Source organism: Stenella coeruleoalba, assembly GCF_951394435.1.
Source record: "Stenella coeruleoalba genome assembly, chromosome: 5".
NCBI lineage: Eukaryota > Metazoa > Chordata > Mammalia > Artiodactyla > Delphinidae > Stenella > Stenella coeruleoalba.
In genome coordinates this window covers 39201637-39226335 of record NC_137150.1, presented here as the reverse complement: position 1 = coordinate 39226335, position 24699 = coordinate 39201637, and the positions used below count along the sequence as shown (strand labels likewise).

Genomic DNA, 24699 nt, shown 5'->3' with positions numbered 1-24699 from the left:
GCGCAGTGGTTGAGGGTCCACCTGCCGATGCAGGGGACACGGGTTCGTGCCCCGGTCCAGGAAGATCCCACATGCTGCGGAGTGGCTGGGCCCGTGAGCCATGGCCGCTGAGCCTGCGCATCCAGAGCCTGTGCTCCGCAGCGGGAGAGGCCACAACAGTGAGAGGCCCGCGTACCGCAAAAAAAAAAAAAAAAAAAAGGCAGATGCTTGCTTTTCCAGCCTCCCTTGCAGCTAGGGTTTGCTAGTGTGACCCAGTTCTGGCCAACGAGATGTATGAGAAGGTCGGGTGGGGAGAAGTGTGGGGGGAAGAGGTTCCAGAAAAAAAAATTTTCTTCTCTGATGAAAAAACAAAACAAAAACCAAAACAGGTGCATGATGTAGAGCTCTCTTGCTACCCCGGCAACCTACTCTGTGCTACCTGCCTTTGGTTGCAGCATGTGACGATGTGGTGTCTGTAGCTGTGACAGCTATTCTAAAATTATGGAACTACTGGTCAGTCTGTGGACAAAAAGCCAAACAGCTGAGGAGAGCTGTGTAGAAGGATGGAGAGAGCCTGAACCCTTCAAGCCATCCCCGAGACCTCCCACTCCACACCACTGCAGAGTCCACAACGTTAATCAGTTTTCCTGTTGTTTGCAGCTGAAAGCAGCCCAACACCCACTGGGGCTGAAGCACTGAAATAGAGTAAGGAATACTTAGTCTTTATAAGACCTAGAGGTGATAATTCTCAAGAAACCTACTACTATTACCCCTTGGAGGGGAAGATGACTGAGTTCTGGGAAGATAATTATCTGCGTTAGACTGCCTCTGAAGGCAAGAAACAGAACCTCCAGCTTCAAGGAACATAATAAATAAGCTCCAGGATCAGCTGATCTGGGTGCTCAACAGTGTCATCAGGAACCCAGTCTCCTCCCCTCTCTCTGCTCAGCCATTCTTCAGATGGGCTTCATCCCCAGGCTGTTAGCAAGATAGGGGCATACGGAGTCCGCCTGCCGGTGCAGGGGACGCGGGTTCGTGCCCCGGTCCGGGAAGATCCCACATGCCGTGGAGCGGCTGGGCCCGTGAGCCATGGCCGCTGAGCCTGCGCGTCAAGAGCCTGTGCTCCGCAACGGGAGAGGCCACAAGAGTGAGAGGCCCGTGTACCGCAAAAAAAAAAAAAAAAAAAAAAAAGATAGGGGCATACTTCCACGCGGCACATCCAGACACAACAAGGGTCTACCAAGTCCTGCATGCTCTGCCTCCTCTCCATTATCCCTCAGACTTCGCATCCTGATACTTTCCTCCTTGCTCTCTCCCTCCAGCTGCATTTGCTTGCTCTTCTTTAAACATGCCGGTGGACTCCTGCCTCAGGACCTCTGCACTCGCTGTTCCCTCCACCTACAGTGCTCTTCCCATACATGTCCATCCGGCTTCCTCATCTCCTTCAGGTCCTAAGTATCACCTTCCCAGTGAGGCCTGCCTTGACCACACTATTTAAAATTACAACCAACTCCCCATCCCCTTTCAGGCTTAATTTTTCTCCAGCATGTAACTGCATCCATCATTCCTTTGCCTCTCTGATTGTCTGGGCTCCCCTTGCCCAAAAGGTGTGCTCCAGGGGTACGGAGATGCTTATCTGATTACCCTCTCTTCACTTCCCCCAGGGCCTAGCAGAGTATGTGTTCCATAAATTTCTGTAGAAGAAAAGACAGACAAGAGATGGACAACATCCAGAGGGAGAAGTGGGGGAGGGAGGATGTTTTCAGAGATGGTGACCCCATCGCATCACCCCCTCCCCAGGCTTCCCCCGGCATATCTCATCCAGAATCGCACATGTGGGGCCTCAACCAGTCACTGGCAAGGAGAAGGGACTTCCTTTAGCTCCACAGTGGGGCTGGGGTCAGCGGGTGTTGGGGAGAGGTGGACCCCTGAACAAAATAAAGAGAGGTAGGAAAAAGGATGAGGGGAATGCATCTACTTCCTGGTTCTCCTGGGCTTTCTCTCTGTGGCCTAAAAACAATGGCCATCTCATCCCTTCACTGCCAAGCGTCTAAAAAGAGTCGTCAACCCTCACTGCTTCCACTGCCCTACAGCCCAATCCATGCCTCACTTCTCTGGAATCTGGCTTCCACGCCCATCTGTGCCGCACCAGGGTTATCAATGTTTCTAAGTCCACTGGGGCCTCTGGGGCCTTATCTGGCTCTGCCCTGCTGGCCACCGCAGCCTCCTCTCCAGCCCCAGTTCTCTGGCGACCTGTCCCACTTCCAAGGTCATTGTGCTATAAGGACCCCCAACAACGCCGGCTGCGTCCCGCCCCCTTCTCCACCTGTTTCCAATTTCATCTTCTGGGAAATGAGCTCCAAGCCTTGGAGAACTGAAGCAGGTTTGCTCTAAAACCCTAAGGGCTTCGAAATCACAGCAGCCTCCGGGGAGAGAAACGAGGTCCCCAAGCTGGGATGGGGGCGCGGGGTGGCGCCAACCCGGCCGCTCTCCCTTGGGGGAGGAGCGTCCACTGCTCCCCTCGTCCCCCTGCCCGCGCGGCCCCAGCCAGATACCCGGGCCCCGCGCCGCGGAGGCGCCGCCGCGTCCGCCGCGTAAGGAGACGGGGCATTGGGAGCCCAAGCGTAGTGGGGCGGGGCGGAGGGGCCCTGGGGCTGCGGGAAGCGCCGAGAGGGTGCGGCCGAGCGGGACCCGGACTCCTTCCAGCCGCCGCCCCGGGGGCGGAGGGGAGGGGCCCGCGCGGCCTTATTGACTCGAGCGCCGGCGCAGCCCGCTCGAAGCCCGACCCGTCGAGCGTCGCGCCAGCTCGCGCCCATGCAGCTCCGCCGGCAACCACTTCCCGCGCCACGGCCGGGGGACCCGTACCCCGCCGCCCCGCTGCTCGCGCTGCTCCTGCTGCTCGCCCTCCAGGGGGCGGCGGCGGCGCCTGCGGGGTCCGGGGAGCCCGAGGACTCCGGGTGGCGTCAGGACGCGGAGCCCCCGCATGGGCTCCTGTCGCAGGCGGCGCGCGCGGCGCTCCACTTCTTCAACTTCCGCGCGAGCTCGCCCAGCGCCCTTCGAGTGCTGGCTGAGGTGCAGGAGGGCCGCGCGTGGGTGAGTACCAGAGCGACACAGTGGGCGCGCGCGGGGACAGGCCGCGAGCCGCGTGGGTGGTGACGCCTGGGTACGCGCGCCAGTGCGCCCGGCGGCGGATCCGCGAGGGAGACTGTGATGCGCCAGGCCCCTGCTGGGATCCCGGCTCGCGCCTCGGCGCTGGGAATTGTTTAGGCGTGGAAAGGCCAGTCAGTGCGCGGAGTCAGTAGAAAGCTGGCTCGTTCTTTCTGGCATTTACGAGGCCATAAAGATTTTTTACAGGGCAGCTCCCATACCTGGGAAAGAGGTGCATGGGGAAACTGAGGAGCAGGCCCAAAAGGCAAGGCTTAGATCTTTTATGCGACTACCCAGAGTTGGTTGCTATGGGGTGGTCACGGACCATTAGTTCAGGGCGGAATTTCCAAAATCTAAGCCAGTTTCCAGGCCGAACCGCTGACGTTCCCTGGTTAATTGCAGGCCATCCTGCAAGGGCTTCAGGATAATATTGCAAATTTACGCGTTGGCCTGGGCAAGAACCTTCGTAATCCTGGCGTCTGCTTTAATCTAATGGGAGTGAGTGAACCAGGGCTGTTTTCTTTGTGAACGGAGTGAATAAGAACGTGGCAGCTCGTTCGGTTGCTGATTTCAAGGCACTGGCTGTAGGTACCATTTTGTGCCTGTGGAGCTACGTTGTTTTCTTCATCAAGTAGAAGATTACGAAAGTTACAGAACTACACTTAGCCTGTCCCAAAAGTGACGATGCTTTTTCCAGTAATCCTCCAATATTCCACGAAGCCTGTAGACTCAGCCTTAAGGAATCTAGAGTTTAGTAAATAGTGTAAATAGAATTTTAAAGAGTGGCTGTAGGATTTTTCTTTAAGACTGTTCTAGACGTGGTGTTAAGGGTGTGAGAAAGCCATTTGGAAGTTCGGCCTTGGTTCTTCAAAGACTTAACCCTACACCCAGCTTGTCTAGATTTATTGAATGATGAAATAAAATTTTTCCTAAAAAAAGGCAACCTGTGCTTGTCACCTGTTCTAACAGATCTTTGCTCTGTCAGGGAGGAAAAAGTTCAGTTTACCAGCCCAACAGAGAAGTGAGGGAACAGAGCTTGAGAACTTTCTATCAAAGTAAGTGAGTCGCCACCTCCCAGAGCCCAAAGAGGGGCCCCCCTGAATATTTCCTCCCTGGTTATCAGTGGCAAGGATTCCCTACAGAACACCAAGCTCCGATTTCTAAAGTGCACCAGGAATTTTTCAGGTCCTAGGAATTTTTTTCTCTTGCTTGTAAGACCATAAAAATAAATAATAAAATAATTTGCATTTTCATGCATTTAGTTAACCCCTTATTGAAAAAATAAAATACTTGGCACTTTTCATAAAATGAACTAAATCCAAGTGAGTTAAGAAAAACTTCCTGTCTTATCCACAGAGAGCTCAGTTACTGTTTTCGCCTGTAATAATATAATCCTGAATTTCAAAGGGATCTCCTTTTTTGGCCTAAAAAAGCTGGGAGGGATAATCAGTAAATTAGAGACAGGTATGCAGGAGAGGGATGAGGAGTTAAGAAGTAGAAGAATCCAGGACATTGACCCTAAGAAAAGGTACCTTCCTCCATCATCTGGTTTACCTTTACATTTCCTCCCAAAGTGATTATAAATGTTTTAACATCAAGGAGCCAAGGAAGAGAACTTAGTGATCTTCAGGGCCAAGACTCTAGAGACTAAAGTGGTTTCAGTTTCTCCCTGGAATTCAGTGAAATTGCTTGATTGATTGAAACTGCTTGAATGAGGAGAACAGGCACCACCTGCAAGGAGCCTTCAATGCAAGGAATTTCTGCTTCAATTACAAGAGCAGTCGTAGCATTGACAAGAGTGGAAAATGATAGACCCTCAAAACTCTTTATCCAATCAGTGCATTATTAGAGTGAGCACTGAGTTGCTGGACAATATCTGTCATTCCTCTAGGACTGACCCGGGGTTAGCAGGTGGCTGGGTGGGCGAGAGAAGTGTAGCTGATAGCATCCTTCTCCATCCTCGGGGTCAGTGCATCCCTTTGTATTACAGATGAGAGGCTGGGACCAAGTCACGGTTTTTCAAACTAATGGCACACTGTTGGGTTATGAAATTTATTTATTGGTTGCAGTTTTTTTTGTTTGTTTGTTTTGTTTTAAATGGAATAGTTTGGAATACAAACTGTTTAGAGTGCATTGCAGAAGACAGGGTAAGTAGTGCCTCAAAATGTTGCAAACATACATGTATGAACTGGGTCATTATGAAGCATGCAGTTCTTGCTATGTGTTTCAGCCGAAAAAATTTTGAAAGCCAGTGAACCAAATGATTCTTAAGACCTCTTAACAGCTCTGAAATTCCTTGATTCTAAGTGATGTTTCGGTTCTGCAACAAACCCTCATTTTAGGAACACTGTTGCCCTCTAGTGGTAAAATGCAGTAATAGCTGTGGTAGTAAATGCAAGGAAGTATTGAGAAGAAATCAGAGCTAGCTAGCGAGCTTGCGAGCATTCTGCTTTGTTTAGTTTACTAATTGTAAGGAGAGATCACAGACCATGACTTGTGTTCCCTCATTGCCCTTGTCTGATGACATCTCTTTCCTGACCATACACTACCTTTCCACGACCAGGAGGCTCCTATTTTTCTGATGCCTTAGGACCCAGAGCATGGAGGGGTGGTGTTGAGAGCTCCTATGCTACCCAGGGTATCCTAGATCAGCCCTGCTCCCGACGATGTGAGGCTGTCTCTTACACTGAGACAACTATCCTCTGGCCAATCGTAAATCCTACGACAACTGCCCCTGCCCCAAGCAGCTGGTGAGAGGCCAGCCCTTCCCTGGCATTTAGAGAGACTGGCGAGATCTTTATGTGCACAAACTTCAGGAGAAAGGCAACCCATTTGAAATCAGCCCTTGCTTAGGGATTGCTCACAAGGACCAGGCCAGGACCAGTAGTTGGAAACATATCAATAATTGAAACAATTGACCAAAGGTGGGGCAGGAGGGAGTTACGCCCAAACCTTAACTGCTTCAATTTAAATTAAAATCAGTAAATATAAAACTATCATCTGTCTTTTTGTGTAGGGCGAAGGCCATTAATTGGCACTCCTTGCAGTCTTTCTAGCAAGAAGACACACCCATAATGGGCATCTGTGATTTCCATTTTTGTTTATTTACAGTGGAGGGAGCACTTGCAAGAATACAGTTCACGATCCTTTCCTTTCACTTTTTTTTTTTGACTTTTCTTGCCTAACTATGACTCACCCATACGCAATTTACCAGCAAGAGTTTTAGAGACTTGATTTCATCAATTCTTTCTACTGCATTTAACTTGGATTTTGTGGACATGACATCTTTTTTTTGTGCCCGCTCTTCACCAGAACATTTAATTATGCAGTTAGGTAATGAGTACACCTGGCATAGGTAAGTTTGGGAGCAAAACAGCTGACCTCTGGTGAGAATCGGGCCACCCCAGCGCTGGTGGGCTGGGCTGCTGCGCCCGCCCGCCACCCCCCCTCCCCCCCCCCCCCCCCCCCCCCCCCCCCCCCCGCGCGCTCCCGGGTGTGTCTGGGCGGAACAGAGCCGGTCTGATGAGCCACAAGGCAGCTGGGTGAGCGCCTAGTCTACTAAGAAAAAGCTTTTTCTTTTATCCCTTTTCAATCTATGAAGCACTTTAATGCAGCACAATTCATCTAATTACTGCTCTCCTTGAAGGCTTCTCTCCATTAATGTCAATAATTTAGAGGTGATGGTTCACAAGAATAGGAAAGCGATACATCAAGCCGACCATAGAAATGAAAACTGGAGACTGAAGAAGGCCGCAATGAATACGGAGGGGAAAGATAAGTAATAAAACCCTTAAGTGAAAGAATCTCTGCTTTCACGCTAGCAAGGCTCCTAAGTGCTTTTACAGCCCTCATGAAAGAACAGTAGGGGGTGGCTGTCGGCAGGATGCAGGTGGCGCTCCTCAGCGCCCTCTGCCGTAAGGATGAAACATAACAATCCTGAAAGCACAGAACCGAGGCCCACGTCCGCCCTCCTTTCCGGCCACTGCCACTGATGAAATGGCACAGGTGCCCCCAATGGCTCCGCTCACCTCCCACCGCGGCGCCCACCTGATCTGCAGGCTCTGATTGCAGAGTCTGGGTCCAGCATGGGGTGGGAAAGGCCACTGGCCCTGAGGGTATACTTAGGCCTTGGCCTTCCTGGCGCATGTCCCTCAGTCGCTCAAGCCAGCTGCACGTGGATGAGCTAACGCTTTTAACCAGCTTGTAAGAAGTTGTTTTTGAACAGCAAACTTTTTTTTTTTTTACCAGCCCACAGCATTTCCACTTGTCTTGCCACACGGGGAGTCATGGCCAAGGGTGCATGTGATCGTGGAACATTAGTAGTGATCCCAAATAAATTAGGCCACCATTGGTGGGTTGTGAATTTAGCCATCAGGAGTGTGGCCTGGCTGCACACTCTTCCTTGAACGGCCTCAGTGGTTCTGCTGCAGACGGAATGTCAATAGCCCTAGAATGACTAATCTTGTTTTTTTTTTTCTTTTTTTTTTTTTTTTGCGGTACGCGGGCCTCTCCCGTTGCAGAGCGCAGGCTCTGGACGCGCAGGCTCAGCAGCCATGGCTCACGGGCCCAGCCGCTCCGCGGCATGTGGGATCTTCCCGGACTGGGGCACGAACCCGTGTCCCCTGCATCGGCAGGCGGACTCTCAACCACTGCGCCACTAGGGAAGCCCAGAATGACTAATATTAATGAGACAAGGAATGTTAACTCCACACACGTATACACACACACATGCACACACAGTCTCCCAGATCCAACCTGACCCTTGATCTCAATTCATCAGCATGAATCACCCTAGAGATTTAGTCACACTTTTGCAGCCGTGGTATTTATTTGCCTTTGTGACGGCCCCTCGGTTGAAGAGGTTTGCCCAGAGCTGGTCCCACAGTAGCCGTAGCAGTTCCCCACTCTGGGTTACTGCTTAGGATGGCCCGAGACGCCTCTAGCCAGTAAAGTCGAGTTATGAAAGAGTCTTGTACTGTAGCTGTGTACGAGATGTACGTGAACCCACAACGGCCCCACAAGGAGGTGCCAACACAGAACACTATGTAAAGGATCCCAGGTAGTTTTGTATCTGTATTAGTTTCACTGCTGTAACAAATGACCACAGACTTTGTAGAAAATAACAAAACAGAACAACTCCCACAAATTTATTCCCTTACAATTCTGGAGGTCAGGAGTCTGAACTAGGTCTCACTGGGCTAAGATTAAGGTGTTGAAAGGGCTGCATTCTTTCAGAAGATTCTAGGGGAGAATCCATTTCCTTGCCTTTTCCAGCTTCTAAAGGCCGCCCGCACTCCTCCATCTTCACAGCCAGCAGGTAGCACCTCCTGAGTATAACATTACTCTCCCTTATAAGGACCCATGTAAGTACACTGGGCCCACCTGGATAATCCAGGATGCTCTGTCCAACTCAAGATCCTTAACCCGATCATATTGGCCAGATCCCCTTTGCCTTGTAAACATGTTCACAGATCCCAGAGATCAGGATGTGGACATCTCTGGGGGCCATTACTCAGCCTCCCACACCCAGCTTCCGGGTGGCTGCGAGCTCATGCAAGTATTTACCACACTGCCAAACACGTGCCTCTACCCAAGAGGTGGCAGCACTGGCTGATCTCTGCAGCCTTGGTAACCTCCTTACCCGCAAACATGCCCACCCTCCACACCCCGTGTTGGTACCTGACTGTAGGCTGCTTTGTTCTCTTGCCCTGCATGTGTGTCTGCTTCCCCAGGGTGGAAGGCCTCCCTTCTCTTTATCGCCACTGTCCTAGCATAGGGACCTGCTAGAGACAAATATGAAATATTAGATGAAAACAAAGGTAGCTGGAAGGGTGCTGGGACCACTGGGTATCAGGAACAGGAGGCTGGGCAAGGCCCCGACCCATTCCCAGCCCTCCTGCAGGAGGAAGGAGATCGAATACCTCAAATCTCTTACAACCAGCCTTTTCTAATTTTCTGAGCCCCACCTTGAGCTAGAGGGGAAGCGGAGGGGAACACTGCCTCTGGCCACTTCTACCCTGGCTCCTTTGGAAGAAGGGTCAAGAACTCGTACTCAGAGTTGGCCACACAGATGAACACACAGTATTCTGTCTCTTTTTCTCCACTGCGCCTTAGCCTGATGAAGTGTCCCGTGCAAAGATCTCCTTGGACCCCACAGGATGGGGCCTGATCTGGAGGTCATTGACTTTTGTTCCGTAAACTGCAATCGCCTTATCTGGCATTGCCCATAAGGCATTGCCCGAGAGAAGGAAAATGCAATGAGATAATTCCAGGGTCTAATGTAATACACTGATGTTCTCTCTGTCCAGAACATAAGAGCAGCATAGCAATTTTTGTCCACAGATGAGTTGTTTACTTATCTCCAACTAAGCCTGACTCATAAAACTAACCTTATAAAATGAAGAAGTTTGCTTTTCCCGGAATGGCATGACATTTATGTTTTCTTACCAAATGTGAAGGCTGGAGGGGACATTTAGAAGCCCAGTCTGTTAGGCCAGTGAGGCCCACTGTGTGCCCGAGGGGAGATTAGCATCACCATTCGAGCTCTTGACAACTCGTCTGTCCCCACTGCCCACCCCCTCGATGTGGAAACATGAAGTTTAAGGCTGTCACCACCGGCTCTAAGGTTACATGAAGGAACCATGCCTAGGAACCAGTGGCAGAGAGAAAAAACAAAAGACAGGCTTCCCCCAAAGCACAGGGTTTTCTGTTTCCTTTTTTTTTTTTTCGCTGCGGGGCATATGGGATCTTAGTTCCCCAACCAGGGGTCAAACCCACATCCCTTGCAGTGGAAGCGCAGAGTCCTAACCACTGGACTGCCAGGGAATTCCCAAGGGTTTTCTTTCTGTAGATGAGCTTTGGGCAGAATCTTATCTTTGGAGACTCCCAGAGTCTCGGTGTTTTCGTGACCCCTGCGGCATCCGACAGCAAGGTTTCTCTGGGTACCATCCCTGCTCTTACATTTGCCCTAGGTTTTTGTTGTGTTTTTTGAGTGAGTTTAAAGGGGGTGTTAGGTTTTTAAAATGTGCTCTTAGAATAATAAATACCTATTCTCCATCCCTTATCAAGTTCTTCAGTTTTATGTCCAGTACTCACACCCAGTATTTCAATGACTTAACTTTAAACAAGCAAGCAAATGTTGTATAGTGTCTAATATAGAGATAGTTGGACACGTGTTGGAGACATCTCTGATCTACTGACATGAAAACAAAAGCTTTGTGTTTTACAGAAAATAGCTTTGTACTGAAAATGAGACATGGCTTAGTAGAGTTGCTATTAGAACATGTAATTTTTAACTTCCTGGATATAAATGGCATTACACGGCCAAGTCGTTATCCATGTAGCAGGAAGGAAGGAGTGAATTTTCTTCAAAAATGATTTAAATCCAGACTGCCTTCTCCACATGTTCCTGCTTGAAAGACAGCACATGCTGTGTTGCCACGGAGTTTTACCAGCTGCACCCCCTGAAGCAGAGGGTCGATCTGTCCCACGAACTTCCTAAATCATCATGACCTGATTTGCCAAAGACTCCAGGTGGACCAAACTTTGAGATGACATTCCTCCGTTTCGTTTAGTTTCATGATACCCTCAAACCTTTGGAGAGGATTAATTGTCATGTCCTTAATCTCCTGCTCATCTGTCTTCTAGTGACAGTCACTGGAGCTACTTGTTACTTCCTGTCCCTCCCTCTGGACTTCAGTGGTTCTACTCAGTGTCTAGAGAGAAGTTCTTAAAGTGTGGTCCCTAGCAGTAGCAGCATCAGCATCCCCTAGAACTTGTGAAAATGCAGGGTCTCAGGCCCCACTCCAGGTTTACTGAATCAAAACTTGGGGTGGGGCCATCACACTGTGTCTTACTTAGCAAAGCCCTCCAGGAGATTCTGTTCCAGCTCAAGTTTGCGACCCATGGCTCTGCAAGAAAGTCCCTTAAGGGACCTTCTCTAATCTGGCCCCATCCACCATGGTAACCTCCACTCCAAGTATCCCCGCTATTAAGTTGCTAATCTCCCCAGCCTGGCTGCTCACCTGTCTTCCTGAGTGTCCTCGCCCTCCTTCTCCCCAGTTGTCTCCAGCCTAGTCGTCCTGGAGATTTCCCCCTCCTGCGCTGCACTGGCTCAAGCTCCCACTTAAACCCTGCCTGAAAGAGTGCATCCAGGGACTCCTTCCAGAGTCTCAGATCATCGTCACTTCCATACTGTTGTGGTTTGTTGTGGCCTCAGAAAAGATACATTGAAGTCCTAACCCCCTGGACCTGTGATTATGACCTTACTTGGAAATAGAGCCTTTGCAAATGTAATCAAGTTAAGATAAGGCTATACTGGGTTAGCGTGGGCCCTAAGTCCAGTGACTGATGTCCTTATAAGAAGGTCATGTGAAGATACAGAGAGAATGCCATTTAAAGACAGAGGCAGAGACTGGGGTGATCCAGCTTAAAGGCAAGGATTGACGGCTGCCGCCAGAAGCTCGGAAGAGGAAAGGAGGGATTCTATCCAGAGCCTCAGAGGGAGGCCGGCCACGACAACACCTTAATTTTGGACTTTTGGCCTTCAGAACTGTGAAAGAATCGATATCTGTTGTGTTAAGGTACCCAGTTTATGGTACTTTGTTATGGCCACCTAGGAAATGGATACACACTCCACTCCCTGCCTGGCTCTCTCCCTTCCAGAAGGTCTGCGTGGTCTTGTCTACAGGAACTGTGGTTTTAAGCACAGTCCAACTCTCTCAATGCCTCTCTCTCCCCTCCTCCCTCTCTCACACTTCACGCCCGCACACACACTCACACTTCCCACACACACACCAGGCAGCTTTCTTTCCGCCCTCTCTTAAAGGGATTGACTGGGTCTGTTTGTATGACCTCTGTGCTGTATAAGGGGAGAGCAGGGCTCTGGAGCCAGGCTTCGCTACTTACTGGCTCTGTGACTTTGGACAATTCCTTAACTTTGGGCAAGTGCCTCAGTTTCTTCATCTTTAAAATGGGGATAAGATCAGTATTTACCTCAAAGGACTCTTGTGCTGTGTTAAGTAGTTCCTGGGCACTGTGTTAAACCACGTGAAGCATGTAGTGAGAGCTCAATATATGTATTATAGTTTTTATCATGATTCTACCCAGTGGCTAGCAGAATGCTTTATACACAAGTGCTGAATAAATGCTTGACATTGATTAGATAGGGATTTGAGGAACATTTTTTTTGTTTTTTTTGCGGTACGCCGGCCTCTCACTGTTGTGGCCTCTCCCGTTGCGGAGCACAGGCTCCGGACGCGCAGGCTCAGCGGCCATGGCTCACGGGCCCATCTGCTCCACGGCATATGGGATCTTCCCAGACCGGGGCATGAACCTGTGTCCCCTGCATCGGCAGGCGGACTCTCAACCACTGCGCCACCAGGGAAGCCCCTATGGTACACTTTCTTAAACAAGACTTTAAAAGTGGCCTGTTTCCCTCTGAACTGATTGCAAGGGAAGCCCCCAAACAAAGTGCTGGTCACTCTCCTGAAGAGCCTGTCCTGAGGCAGGGCGGCTGCCTGGGGCTACCCTTCCTCATGGCCTTTGGGGACAAAAACCAAGGAACCTACAAAATCAAGCAAACACACACAAAAACAGGTTAGAACATAAACCACATCATTGGCGGTCCGTGACTTTAAAGCATTTAGTTCTAGGCCACAGTACATAAGTCCTCTTTTACACGTAATTAAAAAGAAATGTGTAGCAAAGAGCTACTGCTTCATTCCTTCAGGTTATACAGCCATATAGTAATTTGCTGTGTTTGCCAACTTTTTCTTTACATGAAAAGCTTTATTCCGGAAAAGATTAGAGCAAGACGCTGTGCCCCTGGCTGTGCTTGGACAGGGATGTGAACTTCCTAATCCGTATGGCATGTGGGCAGTTTTGGCAGCGTGGGGATGGGAGAAGCAGAGCCCCATGATCCGCTCCGTGGGAACACTCCTCACGTCGGGAAAGCCAGACCTGCCTGTCACCTTCCCTGCAACAGCCTAGGCTCTTTAAAAAATGTCTGTGTAGCTTTTCAAAAAATGTCTTTAAGTGAATAGATTAGCTTTGCACCATCTGGCCGTCACAACACGTGTTGTCAGCACAGAGGGAGGAACGCCTGACCTTGAGAGTTTGGCTTTGGCTCCGTCCCAGGTACGGAGCTTCTAGATTCAAAACCACTCTAGCGGGCAGTTTACCTCACTCTGCAAACCTGATCACACCAACAACATGAGGGACAAAAACACAAGTTTAAGATACGGGGTGGGGACATCCATACCGAGTTACTTCGGACTTAACGTTTTTTAAATGACTTTCTATCTTGTTAAAAGCCCATTCATGCACTTGTTGGTTCCAGGTACAAAGCTGAGGGAATAACACCCTCATTACCTTTGCTTCGTGGAGACCCCTCTCTGATGGCTGTTTATTCTCTTTTATCCCCTTTCCCATTGTCGACTGAAAAAAAAAAAAGCACAACCTATAAGTTGAGAATTATGTTTTATTCGATGAACTTAGAACTATAGCCCAGATACAGCCTCTCAGATAGCTCTGAGGAACTACTCCAAAGAGGTAAGGGAGGTGCCAGGATAAGTAGGAGTTTTTGCTGGAAAAAAAAAACAAAAACAGGGGCTTCCCTGGTGGCGCAGTGGTTGAGAATCTGCCTCCTAATGCAGGGGACACGGGTTCGAGCCCTGGTCTGGGAAGATCCCACATGCCGCCGAGCAGCTAGGCCCGTGAGCCACAACTGCTGAGCCTGCCCGTCTGGAGCGTGTGCTCCGCAACAAGAGAGGCCGCGATAGAGGCCCGCGCACCGCGATGAAGAGTGGCCCCCCCACCCCCCCCCACCCCGCTTGCCACAACTAGAGAAAGCCCTCGCACAGAAACGAAGACCCAACACAGCCAAAAATAAATAATTAATTTAAAAAAACCCCACAAAAACAAAACAACATGTAGTTCAACGTCAAAAGATTACTGCTAATCACAAAAACATCTCAAGTTAGTGATTTTAGTGCTTTTCTATGTATGGGAAGATGCAAGAGTCTGGGCTTATGTAAATCATTCCTTTGATAAGCATCTTAAATATTTAGGGCCAGTATCCTGTGTTTCTCCATCCCGAATTCCCCTCGGGAAGCCTGCAACATCCTTTGTTTACTGAAATGGCAGGCGACATTCTTTGTCCACAGTGCCTCTTCTTTCTTTGTCCACAGTGCCTCTTCTTGGTCATAAATTTGACCAACATTTGGGAGGCATTTCATGACCAATTTTGTCCCGTGGCTCTAGGAAAGCTCATTCCTAGATCAGGTGAGGATTCTGTGGATAGGCCACTCAATGTGCTAAGGTTTTTGGATTAGGCCCTGTCGATAATCTAAAATTCTCTGGATTGCCTGTTCTACTAGTCTGTTATGATCCAGGAAATGTTTTCTCTTGTTGCTTCTTCCCATGTCACAGTTGCACTCTTACAATTATTCTACGTAGAGTTATATATGTGATTGATTGCCTCAAGACATTTAGCCATCATTAGTTTTGTTGGAGGCCTGGTTACACGTTGGGTAATGCAAGAGACAATAATCTCATAAAATAGACAGTATGTAAATAATACACCTGTAATGTTAATGAAGTATGGCAGAGAAAGGCACAAGCCATAAATAACTTGAAAACAACAAGAGAACAAATTAAAACAATGATGAGTATAACTAGTTGTAATCTGGTCTCAATAAGCCATCAAACCCACAGGGGAGCCAGCTGGATAAGCCAAATTCTGGAAGGATCATGTAGAGAGAAAAAGGTAAATGTTTCATCTTTGTTTACAAAGGTCCACTTTATCAGTTTGTTGTAGATCAAAATTAGCGTAAAGAGAAAGATTTTCAGGAAAAAATTAAAAGCCAGTATATTTCAGAAAAAAGTCATAAAATTATAAACCATATTTATCAATTCTTTCAGTCCCATGTAATTAATTCCAGTTGATCTGGATGAAGTCATCAGGTTTTCCATTAGGGTTTTGTAACTTCTTACTGAGTCCAGTGGTATGATCTAAAAGTTATCAGAAACAAATTTGTCAAAAGTCTTTTTTACGAATCCTCTTGAGAATCGTCATTTTATAAAAGCATCAGAGTAAAATAGTGATTGTCTATAAATGACAAAAGACTTAAAATGGCATGGTTAAAGATCCGTTTACAGTGTAACTGGCGAGAAACTTGGTTATTTCTGTGTCATATGACATTTTAAGATAACAACTAGAATTATAACTGATAACATTATATCAGGACGTATCAGATTTTTAGGAATTCCATATAAGTTTTGGAATATCTATATTAATGACATTTACCCATAAAATAAGAAGGTTTTATCACACTTATTTGACAATGTTTCCCATGTAATTTAACATGGCAAATAAACCTAATTAGTTTAATATCTCTCCTTGGGATGTTTCAGGGGTCCTTTGAAGCATCCCAAAGTTAGTTGGAAAGTCAAAAGAATCTTAATTAGAATTTGATATTTGGGAAGTTTGTTATAAAAAAAAAGTCAAGTTTTTAAAACACTTGGTCAAATAGGATCATAGGTCACTGTGAAGCAATAGTTATTCACTCAACCAAAGTGACAGTAAAAGATTTTTAAGGCAAATAACAGATGATTTAGAAGGCAAAGAAACTCACAATCTGTTACCAAAAGTATTTAGTTCCACATTCCAAGAAAACTCTGTTCTCTTAACACAGAAAACCAAACTCCAGTCCTGCACCAGCCCACCCTGAACAACAAAATTCACTTACCCAATTAAATTCAATCCAAACCCAGCCTGGCCATGCATGGAACAACTTTTTCAGAGCTGTCTTTCTACAAACCTTTCACACTTTCTATATCCATTTTAGTTTGTCACTTATTTTTCCGCCCTGAGACAACCAGCTCTAGGACAAAATCTCTCTCTTCCCTTAACAAAATGTACTTCCACTCCTCATACCTTCTTTGCCAAAAACACTCATCCTACTTTCCTTGCATACTGGATCATGTGAACCTGGAATTCATTCTGGCCTGTTTCCTTTATACTTGGAAATATTTAATTTGTAAGTGCTTACTAGTTAATTAAATAGAGCTCTTTTATAAGTTTAATTTTGATAATATTTTCCAGAGGTAGAAACACCTATATGTGTAATGTACACACTGACATAAACAAACAAAAATAGAGATCTCATAGCTTCACTTTAACCCTTAGTTTTGAATCAGGTATTACGGTATAAACTTACTAGTTTATAAATAAGTTGGAATAAGTCAAACTTATTTTCTCAGATGACCAAGACTTTACTATTGATATTTGTGGAAAAGACTTCTCAGATTTGTATTTGTTCTTGATAATCCCCTAAGGAGGCTGTGAATTAGATTTTGAGCGAGGGAGCCTTTCCAATGGTTTGAGTTTTAAAAGGCCATTTTTTTCCTTTTTTTTTTTTTTTTTTTAACTTGTATCAGGTTTTACCTGATTAAGCAGATTAGGCTCAGTCTCAGGTCATTGTAGCTTATCTACATTTCTGATTTGTAGAGATTTGAAAACCAGACAGTTGCTTTTAATTCCCCAGAGAACAGACCTGCTGCCTAAATTATACTAGAAGATTGATTTGTCCAAAAACATTTTCTTTAAGTTGCTTTTTTTATATCAGTGAGAAGATTTCCAACTAAACTGAAATTCAAGAGTTCTATGTCCTAGAATTTTAAGCTTTTATTTATCATGCTTTCAAAAGTTTGCATAAGGGATTCAACAAAGGCCCTCTTTCTGAGTGCACAGGTTAAACCTAGAGCAAGGATCTCCATTATTGTTTTTATTGGCCCCTGAATGTTAGCACTCAGTTTTTATTTCATATTGTGTGGTCTCAGGTAACCCTGTTGGTGTCTTTTAGTATGTTTAACTAATATTGTCTGAGGGGCAGATTTAAATGCCCTGTCTTATACCAGGAAGGGGGAGACATAGTGTCTGTCTTACAGTATAATTAGGGAAAAGAGATGTAACCACCTTATAGAGCCCATTTAAACATACCAATTTATGTAAGCTTTCATTTCAATTCTATCAAGTTTTATACCTTTAGCTTTAGTTTCCTTTAGGACCCCATCAATAAGTCTTGGTCTTACAAGGAGTCTTAGATGCTTTTCCTTTTTTTAATCTCCCAACCATTTAATCTATTTTTGTATAAAAGGCTCTGGGGTCCCCAGTGAAGGGCTGAGCTGAGGGATTCAGGCCCTTTTGTCAATCTTTTAACTTGATTAATTGGCCTAACTGTCGCCCCAAGCAATTGCTGGTCAGGTATCTCAATGTGATTCCGCCCCCGCCCCCCAGCCTTTATATATATAACTGGGGTAAATCAGACTTGTTTGGGGCCTTTTATGTTGGGGACCAATAGGGGTCCCTTTAACCTACCCAACCTTAGGTAGTGTTGTATCAAAACCTTTTGTTTTAATCCCATTAACATCTGTTTTATTTATCCCATTTCTTAATAACCATCTAAAGATTTTTATCCTTTTGGAAGGAGTCCCTTTAAAATTTCCACCTTGCTGGGAAGAAGTCTCTAGACTTTCCCCTCAGTTTTTTCTCCCTCCCTCCCCATTAATCAACCTAATTTACATTAGTTAACCTAATGTTTTTATTAGAATTTGTTAGACCCACTGAGGGGAAGCAAAGGCCACAAATAAGACTTCCCAAACTGTTTTTTTGTTTGTTTTAAACTAAGGGAGTGGGACTTCCCTAGTGGCATAGTGGTTAAGAATCTGCCTGCCAATGCGGGGGACATGGGTTCGATCCCTGGTCCAGGAAGCTCCCACGTGCCGCGGAGCAGCTAAGCCCGTGTACCACAACTACTGAGCCTGCGCTCTAGAGCCTGCGAGCCACAGCTACAGAGCCTGCAAGCCACAACTACTGAAGCCTGAATGCTCTAGGGCCCGCGTGCCGCAACTACTGAGCCTACATGCTGCAACTACTGAAGCCCGCGTGCCTAGAGCCGTGCTCTGCAACAAGAGAAGGCACTGCAATGAGAAGCCTGCACACCTCAACGAAGAGGAGCCCCCGCTCACCACTAGAGAAAGCCCACGTGCAGCAATGAAGGCCCAATGCAGCCAAAAATTAAAAAAAAAATAAAAGAAATTAAACTAAAGGGATTCTTTTGATTAGCCATTTTATATATACATATACCTATACATCTCCACCTTCTGATTTTTTTTATAGGTGCCAATAAACTATATAATAAGGGCTGTCTAAAAATTTACCAATTTTGAAGTTTCTCCAATTTAAATGATCCATCATCTGGCCATTAAGATATATCTTAATAGTGACTCAAACTAGGAAGATGAAAGAGGCATCCCCACAAGAGAGTGCAAAGCCTACAGAAGATACAGAAAGTTTACTCATGGGAATCCCCTGGCAGTCCAGTGGTTGGGACTTGGCTCTTTCACTGCAGCGCCCCGGGTTCAATTCCTGGTCAGGGAACTAAGATGATGCAAGCTGTGCCGTGCAGCCTAAACAACAAGAAAACTTTACTCCCCAAAATAGTCAAAGAAGGTAAAGACCTTTGTTGCACAGGTTAAGATGACAAAACCCCTGAGAGTTGGTACAGCCAGACAAAATGACTTCTCAGAATCCCAGCCTATTCCACCGACTGCCAAATGTGCACCATATGTGCACTTTCCGGTCATATGGTAGTTCTATTTTTAGTTTTCTAAGGAACCTCCATACTGTTCTCCATAGTGGCTGTATCAATTTACATTCCCACCAACAGTGCAAGAGGGTTCCCTGTTCTCCACACCCTCTCCAGCATTTATTGTTTGTAGATTTTTTGATGATGCCATGCTGACCAGTGTAAGGTGATGCTTCATTGTAGTTTTGGTTTGCATTTCTCTAATAATTAGTGATGTTGAGCTCTTTTCATGTGTTTGTTGGCCATCTGTATGTCTTATTTGGAGAGATGTCTATTTAGGTCTTCCCCCCAGTTTTTGATTGGGTTGTTTGTTTTTTTGATACTGAGCTGCATGAGCTGTTTGTATATTTTGGAGATTAATCCCTTGTCAGTGGCTTCATTTGCAAATATTTTCTCCCATTCTGAGGGTTTTCTTTTCGTTTTGTTTATGGTTTCCTTTGGTGTGCAAAAGCTTTTAGGTTTAATTAGGTCCCATTTATTTATCTTTGTTTTTATTTTCATTACTCTAGGAGGTGGGTCCAAAAAGATCTTGCTGTAATTTATGTCAAAGATTGTTCTGCCTATGTTTTCCTCTAAGAGTTTTAGAGTGTCTGGCCTTACATTTAGGTCTTTAATCCATTTTGAGTTTATTTTTCTGTATGGTGTTAGGGAGGGTTCTAATTTCATTCTTTTACATGTAGCTGTCCAGTTTTCCCAGCACCACTTATTGAAGAGGCTGTCTTTTCTCCATTGTATATTTTTGCCTCCTTTGTCATAGATTAGGTGACCATAGGTGTGTGGGTTTATCTCTGCGCATTCTATCCTGTTCCATTGATCTATATTTCTGTTTTTGTGCCAGTACCATACTGTCTTGATTACTGTAGCTTTGTAGTATACTCTGAAGTCAGGGAGCCTGATTCCTCCAGTTCCATTTTTCTTTCTCAAGATTGCTTTGGCTATTTGGGATCCTTTGTGTTTCCATACAAATTGTAAAATTTTTTTTCTAATTCTGTGAAAAATGGCCTTGGTAATTTGATAGGGATTGCATTGAATCTGTAGATTGCTTTGGGTGGCATAGTCATTTTCACAATATTGATTCTTCCAATCAAAGAACATGGTATATCTCTCCATCTGTTTGTGTCATCTTTGATTTCTTTCATCAGTATCTTAGTTTTCTGCATACAGGTGTTTTGCCTCCTTAGGTAGGTTTATTCCTAGGTATTTTATTCTTTTTGTTACAATGGTAAATGGGATTGTTTCCTTTATTTCTTGACAAGATATTTCTGTGTATTAGTTTTGTATCCTGCAACTTTACCAAATTCATTGATTAGCTCTAGTAGTTTTCTGGTGGCATCTTTAGGATTTTCTATGTATAGTATCATGTCATCTGCAAACAGTGGCAGTTTTTTTTTTGTTTTTTTTTTTTGCGGTACGCGGGCCTCTCACTGTTGTGGCCTCTCCCGTTGCGGAGCAAGGCTCCGGACGCGCAGTTTCAGCGGCCATGGCTCACGGGCCCAGCCGCTCAATGGCATGTGGGATCTTCCCGGACCGGGGGCACGAACCCGTGTCCCCTGCGTCGGTAGGCAGACTCTCAACCACTGCGCCACCAGGGAAGCCCAACAGTGACAGTTTTAATTCTTCTTTTCCAATTTGTATTCCTTTTATTTCTTTTTCTTCTCTGATTGCCATGGCTAGGACTTCCAAAACTATGTTAAATAAAAGTGGTGAGAGTGGACATCCTTGTCTTGTTCCTGATCTTAGAGGAAATGCTTTCAGTTTTTCACCATTGAGAATGATGTTTGCTGTGGGTTTGTCGTATATGACCTTTATTATGTTGAGGTAGGTTCCCTCTGTGCCCACTTTCTGGAGAGTTTTTATCATAAACGGGTGTTGAATTTTGTCAGAAGCTTTTTTCTGCATTTATTGAGATGATCATATGGTTTTTATTCTTCAGTTTGTTAATATGGTGTATCCCATTGATTTGTGTATACTGAAGAATCCTTGCATCCCTGGGATAAATCCCACTTGATCATGCTGTATGATCCTTTTAATGTGTTGTTGGATTCTGTTTGCTAGTATTTTGTTGAGGATTTTTGCATCTATGTTCATCAGTGATATTGGTCTGTAATTTTCTTTTTTTGTGATATCTTTGGTTTTGGTATCAGGGTGATGGTGGCCTCGTAGAAAGAGCTTGGGAGTGTTCCTCCCTCTACAGTTTTTTGAAGAGTTTGAGAAGGATAGGTGTTAGCTCTTCTCTAAATGTTTGATAGAATTCGCCTGTGAAGCCACCATCTGGTCCTGGACTTTTGTTTGTTGGAAGATTTTTTTTTTTTTTTTTCAGTATGCGGGCCTCTCACCTGTTGCAGAGCACAGGCTCTGGACGCGCAGGCTCAGCGGCCATGGCCCACGGGCCCAGCTGCTCTGTGGCATGTGGGATCTTCCCAGACCGGGGCGTGAACCCGTGTCCCCTGCATTGGCAGGCGGACTCTCAACCACTGCACCACCAGGGAAGCCCTGTTAGAAGATTTTTAATCACACTTTCAATTTCATTACTTGTGATTGGTCTGTTCATATTTTCTATTTCTTCCTGGTTGAGTCTTGGAAGGTTGTACTGTTCTAAGAATTTGTCCATTTCTTCCAGGTTGTCCATCTTTTGGCATATAGCTGCTTGTAGTCTCTTATGATCCTTCGTGTTTCTGCGGTGTCAGTTATAACTTCTCCTTTCTCATTTCTAGTTTTATTGATTTGAGTCCTCTCCCTTTTTTTCTTGATGAGTCTGGCTAAAGGTTTATCAATATTGTTTATCTTCTCAAAGAACCAGCTTTTAGTTTCATTGATCTTTACTGTTGTTTTCTTCGTTTCTATTTCACTTACTTGTGCTGTGATCTTTATGATGTCTTTCCTTCTACTAATTTTGGGTTTTGTTTGTTCTTCTTTCTCTAGTTGCTTTACATGTAAGGTTAGGTTGTTTATTTGAGATTTTTCTTGTTTCTTCAGGTGAGATTTTATTGCTATAAACTTCCCTCTTAGAACTGCTTTTGCTGCAGCCCATAGGTTTTGGGTCATAGGTTTTCGTTGTCATTTGTTTCTAGGTATTTTTTTGTTTGTTTGTTTTGGCGGTACGCGGGCCTCTCACTGTGGCCTCTCCTGTTGGGGAGCACAGGCTCAGCGGCCATGGCTCACGGGCCCAGCCGCTCCGCGGCATGTGGGATCTTCCCAGACCGGGGCACGAACCCGTGTCCCCTGCATCTGCAGGCGGACTCTCAACCACTGCGCCACCAGGGAAGCCCCTTTCTAGGTATTTTTTTGATTTCCTCTTTGATTTCTTCAGTGATCCATTGGTTATTTAGTATCATATTGTTTAGCCTCCATGTGTTTGTGTTTTTTACAGTTTTTTTTTCCTGTAATTGACTTCTAATCTCATAGCATTGTGTTCAGAAAAGATGCTTGTTATGATTTCAATTTTCTTAAATTTACCAAGGCTTGATTTGTGCCCCAACATGTGATCTATCCTGGAGAATGTTCCATGTGCACTTGAGAAGACAGTGTATTCCGTTGTTTTTGGATGGAATGTGGCATAAATATCAATTAAGTCAATTAAGTCTGGTCTAATGTGTCATTTAAGGCTTGTGTTTCCTTATTGATTTTCTGTCTGGATGATTTGTCCATTGGTGTAAGTGGAGTGTTAAAGTCTCCCACTATTTTTGTGTTACTATCAATTTCTCCTTTTATGGCTGTTAGCATTTGCCTTATGTATTGAGGTTCTTTTATGTTGTGTGCATAAATGTTTACAATTGCTATATCTTCTTCTTGGATTGATCCCTTGATCATTATGTCCTCCCTTATCTCTTGTAATAGTCTTTATTTTAAAGTCTGTTTTATCTGATGAGTATTGTTACTCCAGCTTTCTTTTATTTATTTATTTTTAACATTTTTATTGGAGTATAATTGCTTTACAATGTTGTGTTAGTTTCTGTTGTACAACAAAGTGAATCAGCCATATGTATACATATGTCCCCATATCCCCTCCCTGATGAGCCTCCCTCCCACCCTCCCTATCCCACCCCTCTAGGTGGTCACAAAGCACCGAGCTGATCTCCCTGTGCTATGCGGCTGCTTCCCACTAGCTATCTGCCTTACGTTTGGTAGTGTATATATGTCCATGCCACTCTCTCACTTTGTCACAGCTCACCCTTCCCCCTCCCCATATCCTCAAGTCCATTCTCTAGTAGGTCTGTGTCTTTATTCCCATCTTACCCCTAGGTTCTTCATGACATTTTTTTCTCTTAGATTCCATATATATGTGTTAGCCTACGGTATTTGTTTTTCTCTTTCTGACTTACTTCACTCTGTATGACAGACTGGGTCCATCCACCTCACTACAAATAACTCAATTTCGTTTCTTTTTATGGCTGAGTAATATTCCACTGTATATATGTGCCACATCTTCTTTATCCACCCAGCTTTCTTTTGATTTCCATTTGCATGGAATATTTTTTTTTCCATCCCCTCACTTTCAGTCTGTATTCAAGTTAATGAGTTTCGTGCTTTTCCATGTACGGGAAGATGCAGGAGTCTGGGCTCACTGAAATTATTCCTTTGATAAGCATCTTAACTATCTAGGGCCAGTATCCTGTTTTTCTCCATCCTGAATTCCCCTCAGGGTTACACCGTAGGGGCTTAATGGCTGCAGTATCCTGCGTTTACTGACATGGCAGGTGACCTTCTTTGTCCACACCTTCATTCCATTGCCCTCCCATGGCAGCCACTTTGAAAAGGGCTGTTGTATATTCTTCTGTCTGTAAGTGCTCTTAGAAAAGATATTGTTGGTGTGTGTGCAAATTTTTATTTAAAACATTTTTGTAAGTGCTGTTTTGCCGTGCGTTTTGTTGCTTCTGTTTGCGCGCCCAGCCTTGAGGAGCTCTGTTGGTTGCTGTACGTATGGCTAGTTGGCTACCTCTCCCTGCTGCACAGCAACCCCATTTTACCTGCCCGCCCCCGAGGGACGCACACCAGATTGCCTCCCACTTCCCACCACACAGATGATGCCTCAAGGAACATGCTCCCACGAGTCCCCTGTAACAGCATCACAGCTTCTCTGGGATACATACCCAGCAGTAGGTTGTTGGATCATAAGGTGTGTGCAGTCTTGATTTGACCAAGTCAGCCAGACTGCCTTCCAGCTAGACTGCACCAAGCTACCTCCCCCCAGCAGGAAGGGGACCCGTTCCAGGGCAGTCGGCTCTTGTTCAACACTTGGAAACGAACTGTCGAGGAGACACCCGTGCTGACGAAGCAAGAGACGTTATTAGGAAGGGGAGCCCGGGAAGAGAGCAGCAGGGTAAGGGAGCCCAGGAGAACCGCTCTGCCACGTGGCTCGCAGTCTCAGGTTTTACGGTGATGGGGTTAGTTTCTGGGTTGCCTCTGCCCAATCGTTCTGACTCAGGGTCCTTCCTGGTGGCACGCGCATTGCTCAGCCATGATGGATTCCAGCGATAAGGATTCTGGGAGGTTGGTAGGACATGTGGACTGGCATCTCCTTGCTCCTTTTGACCTTTCCCGAATTCTTCCTGTTGGTGGTGACTTGTTAGTTCTGCGTTCCTTACCAGGACCTCCTGTGGCAAGATAACTCATGCAAATGGTTTCTGTGGTGCCTGGCCAGAGTGGGCAGTTTCAGTCATTGGTTCCCCTATCAGCCATGAACCCCCCAAACCCGGCCGATGGGTTGGCCCTGTGCATTTTCTCATTTGTTGCCAATCTAACAGTTGTACGGTGGTCCCTCACTGCTTCTTTAGCTGGCAGCCCCCGATGATTCACTTGTGCGCAGGCCTTCAGAGCTCTGGTAGCCCAGGTAAAACATGTGATATGCTTAGAACCACACCTAGCACAGGCCCTAGAGGGTGTCTGTTGTTGTTGTATAAATACAAGCGTCCTTTAAATGATG

The 24699-nt window shown here is 45.8% G+C and overlaps 1 protein-coding gene across 1 annotated transcript in view; it reads left to right on the top strand.

Annotated features, from left to right (window-relative positions):
• The first annotated feature begins 2565 nt into the window (after nt 1–2565).
• RARRES1 (retinoic acid receptor responder 1) overlaps nt 2566–24699 on the top strand; it is a 42201-nt gene continuing 20067 nt past the window's right edge. The window contains exon 1 of the mRNA XM_079922012.1: nt 2566–3072. Within this exon, the coding sequence (XP_079778138.1) occupies nt 2794–3072 (279 nt within the window). The 5' untranslated portion in view covers nt 2566–2793. The remainder of the gene's footprint in view (nt 3073–24699) is intronic.